General features: G+C 57.0%; 4 protein-coding genes across 4 annotated transcripts in view; 1 reads left to right on the top strand and 3 right to left on the bottom strand.

The window, feature by feature from the left end:
* Window positions 1–44: 44 nt before the first annotated feature.
* SDRG_00343 (hypothetical protein) lies at window positions 45–1,870 on the bottom strand (the record flags this gene model as incomplete). Its single annotated transcript, XM_008605815.1, has 9 exons — window positions 45–269; window positions 313–569; window positions 615–783; window positions 829–915; window positions 968–1,089; window positions 1,133–1,309; window positions 1,354–1,430; window positions 1,482–1,694; window positions 1,743–1,870. Coding segments are annotated over 9 exons (1,348 nt in total), but the record flags the coding sequence as incomplete, so codon positions are not given.
* Window positions 1,871–2,224: 354 nt separating this feature from the next.
* On the bottom strand, window positions 2,225–5,233 carry SDRG_00342 (hypothetical protein). The gene is made up of 4 exons (XM_008605814.1): window positions 3,740–5,233; window positions 3,518–3,691; window positions 2,925–3,473; window positions 2,225–2,880 (listed from the first exon to the last, which is right to left on the bottom strand). Exons 1-4 carry the CDS (start codon window positions 5,222–5,224, stop codon window positions 2,386–2,388), a joined length of 2,703 nt encoding a protein of 900 aa, XP_008604036.1. The 5' UTR covers window positions 5,225–5,233; the 3' UTR covers window positions 2,225–2,385.
* A 111-nt stretch (window positions 5,234–5,344) lies between these two features.
* SDRG_00341 (hypothetical protein) lies at window positions 5,345–8,669 on the top strand (the record flags this gene model as incomplete). Its single annotated transcript, XM_008605813.1, has 5 exons — window positions 5,345–7,346; window positions 7,389–7,831; window positions 7,881–8,072; window positions 8,122–8,490; window positions 8,535–8,669. The coding sequence occupies 5 exons, from the start codon at window positions 5,345–5,347 to the stop codon at window positions 8,658–8,660; spliced, it is 3,132 nt and encodes a 1,043-aa protein (XP_008604035.1). The 3' UTR covers window positions 8,661–8,669.
* Window positions 8,670–8,880: 211 nt separating this feature from the next.
* SDRG_00340 (hypothetical protein) overlaps window positions 8,881–9,492 on the bottom strand; it is a gene marked incomplete at both ends in the record, with an annotated part of 2,188 nt that continues 1,576 nt past the window's right edge. Inside the window, one exon of the mRNA XM_008605812.1 lies at window positions 8,881–9,468. Within this exon, the coding sequence (XP_008604034.1) occupies window positions 8,881–9,468 (588 nt within the window). The remainder of the gene's footprint in view (window positions 9,469–9,492) is intronic.

The raw sequence follows: 9,492 nt of genomic DNA, 5'->3' as shown, positions 1-9,492 counted from the left end.
ACTCTCCTGTTGGTGATCCTCCCATCGTCAACGAGTAACAATAGTGGGGTTCAAGTTGGCCATCAAGTTGGCCATCAAACCTTGACGAATAAGGTAACTGCGCTACAAGTTTTGACGGCATCAAATATGAAAGCAGCGCTCTCGTCCTAACTCACGACTCTGCACAAGCCCGTAAAATGTGTTGAATGTGGGTGGCCGCACGCGTTGCAAAGACGTTGGTCTCGTTCTTTGTCCAGCGTGCGAGCGACCCCGGGCTGCACCACAAGAGCCTACCGAAACGTTTCAGAGTATCAATGTATCGAGAGAGCGTACGTGTAGGTGTCGAAGCAGTCGTCGCAGATCCATGCTCGAACGCGGTAGTTGCTTGCCAACGTGAGGTAGATGACTGAGACGAGCCAATAAAGTCGCAGGGCGTCGAGCGTCTTATCATTCTCCGTCGCGGCATAGAGGAGACCCGCCCGCGTCATCGCTCGCTGAAACCACTTGTGGTACGTCGGTGCCGCGACCATCAAATCGAAAAAATGCACTGTCGTCGGCGCCAGCGAGGTATCGGGAAAGCACTCGATCAGCTAACTCTTGTTGGTTGTGACGATAGACAATAAGATAGATAGTACTTCGTGGTGAAAGGCGTAGAGCTGCAACAAGATCGCGGCTTGCGTCTCGATGATGCGCATTCGCAGCGTCCGTGCTATTGTCTTGTCGTGCTCGGACAACGCTGTGTCAGCTTCGCCTTTGGTATAGTTGAGCGCAAAGACAGCCGCCACGTCACAAAACGAGTGACCACTATATTCGAAATGCAGTCAGTGACAAAAAGGAGGAGTGCGTCACCAGCGTTTGAGAAATGTCTGGCGTTCCACCAGTGTGTGGCTGTCGAACACCATGGCGTGATAGCAGCCGAGCAAGGCGAGGACAAACCTATTCCACCCAATAGATTGTTCGACCTACGAACGAATAGCTGAGGTACTACTCGAGCTGGGCAACGCGGGGGAGATCGCTTGCGCTGCGGTCGTTGAGCTGCCTCAAAAGATGCAACAGGAGCGACGGCAAACCATGACATAATGCGTCACCGGAACGAAACATGGTGTCTTCCTACCATCGACTCTGACGCCAAGCGAGTTGAGAAGCGAGGTACATTGAAGAAGAGGCGCTTCAGTAGCACGGCGTCCACGGCTGACTGACTGAGCTCCAGCAAGAGCCTCTGCCGAAGGATGATATCGCTCGTGTCGGCAAACTCGGCCACAATCGCGTGAAAGAGTAGCGTGGTTTGAGACGACGACGTCGTCAGCTTCTTGGGCGAGAGCACGCACCGCTAGTTCATTGTCGATCTACTCCATTGCAAGTACAAATGTTTACCTCGAGGTACGCCGCCCAGCTTTGATCGAGGTAGACAAAGGCCTTGGACGCTGCTTCGAACGATGCCAAGTAGTAGGCTACACCACCGACAAACGTATCCTACTTGATCCGACAAGACAGTGCTGTACTGGACGGAGCCTTGCCAACGTCGTCGCGGAGCGTAAGCGCATACAACTCGCTGTCGTCGCAGAGCAGAATTTGCCGCTCGGACCCAAACTTGGTTGGAATGACCTTGGCAAGCGACGTGATGGCGTTCATGGGCAGAACGATCGGGCGCGAGGTGGTTTTTTGCAGGTCAAACAAGTAGATCTTACTGCGGCCAATGGCAACGAGGTAGAACGCTACGAGAGCCGCGTGTCAGCCGCCATGAACCCCTATGGTGTGCGTACCCATGCCGTGCTTGGACTTGCCCGCCATTGGCTCGTGGTAGCGCACGCTCTTGTACTCGCGCTCGCTGAGCACGACACGACGGCGCTCAATGTCGAGCGTCTGCGGCTTGCACAGCGTCGGGTACATGTTTTGAAAACTCAAGTGATTGGCTCTCGGGCAAAACCACCGAAATAGATAGGCTAAGGGCACAAAACCCAGGTTTTATGTCCTGAGAATTCTGTCTGACTGTTGCTGCACAGTGATGGCAACTTTTGGAGGGGACCCTTGCGCATCGGGATAGCTATCGGGATAGATGTAAAAACACATGATGTACGTCGTGACGTACCATCTCACCTTGTCCAGCGCCCAAGTGGGGCACTCGACTGACCGCTAGTCATTGTAAGTGGCGTGTCAGGTTAGAGGCGATAAGGCTACACGCAAAATGGCTATCAAGCCTGCGGTCAACGCATCACGTCTAAATGGATGGAAAACATTAAACTTTGTCGCAGTGCCTGGACGCAGCACAAGATTTAAATCGTATTGTGCCAAGGTGCGTCACGCTCTGTTTTCCTAGTCCACAGCATTACAATGTATTGGATGTTTTGCGGTATCTGCGCAAAGCGCCGCATATTCCATCATAGAGTATGTCGGTAGTAGAGGTTGTTAGACAGGCTCGGCCAACATGGCGACGCGTGTAAGTACTTCTTTGAGGTGCGGGTTCTGGTCTTGGAGTGCTTGGATGAGCTCTCGGATCTTGCGCGTGTCCTCGGTCGCCTTTTCACGCTCGGCAATGCTCTTGGCCTCGTTCGCCGGGTCGAAGCCCTTGCCTTGGGCAATGTGTTCCCAGCGCTTCAGGAGGCGCTGTTTGCGGCCTTCGTTGTCGATGAAGCGCTGCTTGTCGTACAGCGCTTGGTTGATCGAGCGCTGGAGCGTCGCCGCTCGCTCTTCTTGCTGCTTGAGGTCGCGGCTGATCTTGTCCATCTGGAACGTGACGTCTTCGCTCTGGATCGAGCGCTGCTTGATCGCGCGCTCCAACGCGCTCGTTTCTTTTGTGGCTTTGCGGCACTTGTTTTGCAGTGTTGCGACCTTGGTCAAGAGCGACGCTTGGGTCACGTCCGAGTCCTTCTTGCCGCGTCCGCGCATCGCGATCGCGTCGCGCTACAGTATCGCGTTAGAAACACATTGATTGAGTACAACTATACCTTGTGGATCGCTCGCTCCATATCGAGCACCATGCGCTCTTGGTCGCGCTCGAGGGCTTCAAGGCGGAGACGCATGCGGTGAATCTCCTTTTCCATGTTGCGTGCCTCGGCTTGACCGACCTCGGGGTCGAGCGCGGCCTGGGTCTCCTTCTCGATCTGGATCTTCTTCTCCCAGAGCATGATCTGGCGCTCGACTTCGATGATCTGGTCGAGTAGCACTTGCTTCTCGGATTTGATGGTCTGTGCCTGGGCTTCCATCGCGATCGACTCGGCCTCCAGCTCTTTGAGTTCGCGCTTAAACTCAATCTCAAGGCTGAAATTGACGTTCTGGAGCAGCTCCTGCTTGTCCTTGTTCTTGGCAATGAGCTCGTTGAGCTTGACGGTATCAATGTGCATGCTCGTAATGCCGGCGCGGAGCTCCTTGACTTCCGACTGCAAATGACTGCATTCGCCCACGAGCCGCAGTTGCTTTTGCTCGAGGATGCTCGTTTTGCTCTTGAGCTCTTGGTTCTTCTCGCGAATGTCTTCGCTCTCAGCCGTCAAGTTGACCTAATGACACTAATGCCGCATCGCTACAGACATGTTGTTCATACCAAGGACGTTTGAATCTGCAGCCAATCGCGCTGGAGCTCGACGTTTTCTTTCTTGCGCTGCGCCGTCTCCTTCTTGATGTTCTTGATCGTCGCCTCGAGCGGGCCCGTGTTCTCATCTTCCATATTGGACACGAGTTGCTCGTATTTTTTGTTCAGTCGGTCTAAACGGAGCATCTAAACCGTTTGAACTCAGACGACATGTTCTACAATCCTGTCGCATACCTTTTTCTCGATCTCGTCGTTGCGCTGGCGGATCTCGAGCTCTGTCTTCTCGACCGCAAGGTCTTTGGCCTTGAGCTCGGTCACGTTCTTCTCCTGCTCTTCTTTCAGCTGCGCGCTGTGCGCTTGGACGTTGAGAATGTCGACGTTGACGCGCGCCATTTCGTTCTTGATGTTGGCATACAAAATCTCTTTTTCGTGGATCAGCGTCTGGATCTTCTGCGCTTCCTTCACGAGGTTGTTGGCGGCCTTGTTCATGGTCGTCTGAGTGTTTTTCTGGGCTTGGATCGCGTCCTCGAGCGCGTGGCGTTCTTTCTGGACCGTCTCGAGCGTCTGCGCCGCGGACGTAGTCTCGGCGTCGAGCTTCTTCCCGTCGGCAACCACTTTCTCGACTTGACTTTGGGTCTGCTTGTTGGATTTGGTCAGCATTTCGTGGCGCTCAGAGAGCTTGGCCATGTCCTGCTGCAGCGTCCCGAGCTGCTCTTCCACAAACTTGTTTTCCGAGTCAAACCGGTCCATCGTGCCCGTGAGCGTCTCGTGCACCGTCTGCGCCTTCTCGATCGACGACTTGTAGCCGCGGATCTCGGACGCCAGCGCCAAATCTTGCTCGACGACCGTGCTGATCGCGGCTTGGGTGGCCATGAGCGCTTGGTCGCGCTGGCTCATGCCAATGAGCGAGCTCTTCCACTGCTGCATAAGCTGTTTCTTTTCAAACGCCGTCGCTTCCATTTGCTTTGCGGCTTCTTTCAACGTGTCTTCGGCCGCGATCGTCTCTTGCTTTTGGGTCTTGAGTTGCGACGCAAAGAGCGTCGTCTGCTCCTTTAAGAACTTGACTTCTTCCGTGAGCTTGTCGATAAAGAGGTCTTGCTTCTTCTTCTCCTTCTCGAGCGTCGAGACGGTCTCTTCGGCCTTGTGCGCCGCGCGCTGGTTGCGTGCAATCTCGCTCTTCATTTCTTGGTTGTACGCTTCAACTTGGCGCAGCGTCGCGTTGAGCGCATCGAGCTCGGTCTGCGCCTTCTTCATTTGACTCTGGCTCTTCTCGACCACGAGCTTCTTTTTGGTGAACGCATCTTTGACGTCGTCAAGCCCGTCTTCGGCCCGGAACCGCGCGTCGTGTTGCTCATTGAGCTTGTTGTGCGACCCTTCGAGCGAAATTTGGAGTTGTGCGAGCTGCTGCTGGACACCGTAGAGCTCGACGCCCAAGTCTTCGCGCTTGGCCTTGGCGCGGCGAAGCTCCTCTTCCTTCTCGCGCAACTCGAGCGTAATCCGCTCGTCGTTCCCGACGAGTTGGTCAAACAACACTTTCTGAATGCGCTGCATGCGCTGGTGCTTGCCAATGTCCACGATCGTCTGCTCATCGTTGGCCGGATCGTCGTCGTCGTCGTCATCGTCGTCGTCGTTGTCGCTGTCACTGCCGCGGCCGAGATCGTCGTCCATGCCCGTCTCAGTCGCCGCCCACGGCTCGGTCGATGTTGGTGCCGACGCCATCGATCGTTTCAAAGTCGTTGTGAAACCAGCGCTTAAAAAAGGCAAAATTTGCGTTTGAAAACCAGCGTTTCACGACAAGCAAGACGAAACTTGCACATCAAACGACATATTCGCAGTAACATGCGCACCGACGTCGCCTGTGTTTGTCTCGGGCTCGGTCTCATGCTTGTCCTTGGCCCTGCCGCGGTGCTCGTGGCTGGCATCGAGGTGCTCGTGTCCATCTTCTCGTTCGTGCTCCTCGCATCGCTCCAGTCGACGTACGAGCTCCTCACCACGTTCCACTGCCATCTCTCGAGCGTCCCACTGCTTTATGTCCTCGGAAAGCAACCGGAAAAACGACGGCCGACTTTGCTGGACGCCGGATTCCGCCCTGACGCGGTGCGGAAGCTGCCCCCCGCCGCCTACCTGCACACAACCTATGCGGTGGACACGAGTATCGCGGAAGAGCTCGGGACGCTGGTCAACATTGTCGTGCGCGACAGTGTCGCGAGTTGGTACAAGCAGCTTACGACCGACGACTCGTTTCTCGCCGGTGTCAAGCTCGTTCTCTGCGATATCCTCGGCACGTTTGCGCAGCGCTGCATGCGGCATCTTCAGTACCATAGCGCCATGGCGCTAGCCACCGACGCTGTCGAACTCGTGCGCCTCCACCTCGCCGCGTTTCGAGACATGTACGCCGCACTTATGGCCGCACACTCGATCGAGTTTGACGAACGAAACAACGTTGACGCCCGGCGCCGGCGGGTGCTCGAGTACATTCGCCACTCGCCCACGCCGACACTGCACCGCGGCTGCCACGACAGTGGCTACCTCAAGCACCTCTCGCTACAATTGCTCACGGTGTGCCGACCCGACGCCGACCCGCGCCGCGACCATAGCACCTTGTTCTCCCTCGGAGCGCTCACGTCGCATTTTCTCGCCGAAATGATGGCCAAATGCATTTTGGAGCCTATACTCGCGTACAGTGAGCCCAAGTATATGAATGCGCTACTGGTGGCATCGCTGCCACCGGCGCGTCCGCTCAGCGACAGCGACAGCGGACACTCGTACTACTACGCCGCATCAACGACCAAGCGCTCGACAACGTGGGACGAAGCGGACCTTGCCAAGCTCTGGCCCGAGTTGGAGGCGTCGTCGTCCATGTTACTGACAACATGGGCGGCAGAGCCACATCCACCATTGCTTCGGTCCAATATGTCTTTGTCTACGAAGACCAGCGCCACGAAGAAGAAGACGAGCCCACTACCGTCGTTGATGAAGATGAAGGCACGCTTTCGTCGCCTGCATTCGACCAACAATAGCAACAAAGCGCTGGCCGACGAGCCGATCGTCGACGCGATGGCGTCATCGGCCGGGGACGCGGTCGTCGCCACACTCACCACTGCCGTCGACGCCATGGTGCGTCTCCTCGACAGTTCGTCCGAGGCGCGTACGAGCGGTCGCAGCGCCGAAGTGCACAGCCTCCTCTCCGCCCTCGAAAAAGTGCTCCTCTTTGGTCTCCAGCCATCGGCCACGTACTGGACGTACCTTGTGGAGCCGCGACCGGAAATCACGTTCTGGAAGTCCCGCATTGACACTGTGCTGTCGCTGCCGTCAACGACACCGAGCTATGATTTGTGCTGTGCGCGCGGGTTGCAATGGCTGTTGCTCTGCCTCGAAGACGGCGAGCTCTGGGCGTACTTTACTGCGTTTACGCTCACGACGTCGCTCACCGAGATGTACTACGAGCCATACGCAATTTTACGCGACAAGCAAGCCATGGAGAAGGTGCTGCAAGTGCTCTTCCGCCTCAGCACACATCCGTGGGAAAGCGACTTGGGCAGTGTCCTTGGCCGTCCCGATACGTTGCCCATGGATGGCAGCATGGTCCTCGACGTGGCTTGTGAGACGGAGCGATACTTGCCGCTGCAAGGCTGGGTCAAGTCAAGCGACAAGCGCAAGCGCGTCGACGTCCTTCCGTCGTCCGAGTGGATCTGGACGAGCGAGTGGCAGCTCGAAGGCGACTGGCAGTACGCAAAGCTTTCGAAAGACGGCTTCCACGACACGGAGCGGTCCCTCGACTGCGTCCGGCGGCGCAAGTGGGTGCGAGAACGCTGCACCCGGCCGTATGTACTCGCGCCAGGTACGCCTCTGCGATCGCGACACCGCTTATGCAGTGCGGTAGAGGACGTCGGGGTGTCCCAAGTGCAGTTGGACGTCGCCGTCGAGACCCTTGAAGCGTGTGGCGTGTGCCACCGCCAAGTGCGACACGACGCAAGCAAGGACGATGCCGCCTTTGAGTGCCCCCTGTGTCATCGACAGTGCTGCTTTGCATGCAGCAACCACTGCATCCATGAGGATACGAATGGCGACCAGCGCGTCTGCAATGCATGCTACGAGCTCAACGCGGCCCGTCGCCGGTTGCGTCTGACGATTCCGCGCGTCATTTCCATCACGGAAGCCGGAGGCAACAACGAGACAGGTCGACGCTTTCGCATTGACGTGGTGCACACTGGATCGGGCACGGAATGGTCGCTCGCCAAGCGCTGGGTCGACGTTGAAGTGCTTTTGGCCGCACTCGAAACCTCGGGGGACGTCGACATGGGACAACTGCGTCGCCTCTCTCTCGTGCGCGTTGATTGACAAACGAAATGATCTGATGAGCCGTTGACTATAGGACAAAAGAACCGCGGACGAGTCGGAGGCGAGCATCCTACATCGCGTTTTGCTCGACGTTTTGCAGTGCGAATCGTTGTGCCAGAACCTCTATGTACAGCAGTTTTTCTTGGACGCCGACTTGAAGGCTCCGTCATCGGCGATCCCCCCCGTGACGCCCCCCCGCGCCAAGCTCGGCCAGCTCCATTTGCAGGTTGGATCTCGCCGGGATCGTGCGAGAATGGGATGCACGATTATAGTAGAGGCTCGAACTGCAGGTGTTTCAAACCCTCGACGAAGTGTTTGAGCTCGATGAAGTCGCGCGCCTTCGTCGTCACGCACTGACGCTGACGCGCACGTTGTTCCGCGTGTCGCTCAATGCGACTTGCCACCGCCTGCTCGGGGCTCAGTTTGCCGAGTGGACGCAGCCCAAAAAGGTCGCCAGCGTGCTGTTTGGCCTCCGCGCCGCCGTACTACCGGCGGACGGCGTTCGCAGCCCGCCCGAGACGCCCCCCACAGCAAATGAGATGACACTGCAAATGTTTGCTTGCCGAGACGCGCTTCTACATGCGTGTCCGAGCGTTGTTGCGTCGCTCCTTGGGGAGCCCGCGGCGCGTAATGGGAGCCTCAAGGTATTGTCGCGAGCATTTCATGCGTGGCGTTGATCAGTTTGTAGGTTTTTGAGTTTCTGCAGCATGAACTCCTCGTCAAGAGCCTTTTGCTCTCGCTGCTGGACCTTGTCGTTACACGGCTTTTTCCCGAAGTCAAACCCGGCGCCCCCAAAGCGGCTTTGTTTACATGACAATATGTTTGGGGTCATACATGTAGTTTCTATATACAACTTCTCTCGATAGTCCACACATTTATGAGGAGTACCTTCCTGATACTCGCCCCAATATTGATGTAATTCGTTACGACCATGAGCTCACGCTTGCGAAGCTTACAACAAAATGAAGCGATAAACGATAGATAAATGGGTGTCAGTGGAACAACTACAGTCGGTGTCCAACCTGGTTCGGTTTCTACTTGGTCAAGTACGCGTGGATCTGCGGCGTCGCGCGCACACGGTCGACAATCGTCTGGAGCTTGGGATACTCAGCGAGGCGCACCGTGATCTTGTCGCTCGAGAGCGTGTGGACCGCAAAGTCCAAGAGGTAGACGTCCGCAAACGTCATGTCGGCACCCGTGAAGAAGGGACCGGCGACGCGCGCCTCGAGCTGACGCAGCATGCGCGGGAAGGTCTCGTTGTTGATGGTCTCAAACTTGGCCGCCTGCGCCTCGTCGCCCTGCGTCTTGTACACGGCGTCGACGACGGCGTTGAAGAGCTCGACGATCGCGTCGACAGCCGCATCGGCCTCGAGGGCCGCGAGCGGGTCGGCCGGGTAGAGACCCGCGAGCTTGGCGGCGTAACGCGCGATGGCGAGCGACTGACCGTACGTGGTCGCGCCGTTGACCTGGAGCGTCGGGACCTGGTTGAACGGCAGGTTGAGCTCGCCCTTCTTGGCAAAGTAGTCGGGGAACGAATAGCGCGTGTCCTTGAAGTTGATCTTGCCGTGCGTGAGGAGGAGGCGAATAAACTCGGCGCGACCCGGAATGCCAAAGTACGTGAGCTCGAGGTCGAGGGCGGGCGTCGT

The sequence above is a fragment of the Saprolegnia diclina genome, assembly GCF_000281045.1.
Source record: "Saprolegnia diclina VS20 unplaced genomic scaffold supercont1.1, whole genome shotgun sequence".
Taxonomy (NCBI): Eukaryota; Oomycota; class Saprolegniomycetes; order Saprolegniales; family Saprolegniaceae; genus Saprolegnia; species Saprolegnia diclina.
Note: the sequence above shows the minus strand (reverse complement) of the source record. Positions and strands in the feature narration are given on the sequence as shown.

What these genes read in the sequence shown, in the direction of transcription:
- SDRG_00342 (XM_008605814.1), bottom strand. Translation starts at nt 5,224, where the DNA reads ATGGCGTCGGCACCAACATCGACCGAGCCGTGGGCGGCGACTGAGACG. An exon ending in TGCAGATTCAAACGTCCTTG is followed by an intron (nt 3,474 to 3,517) that starts GTATGAACAACA and finishes TAGTGTCATTAG; the next exon opens with GTCAACTTGACGGCTGAGAG. An exon ending in TGGAGCGAGCGATCCACAAG is followed by an intron (nt 2,881 to 2,924) that starts GTATAGTTGTAC and finishes GCGATACTGTAG; the next exon opens with CGCGACGCGATCGCGATGCG.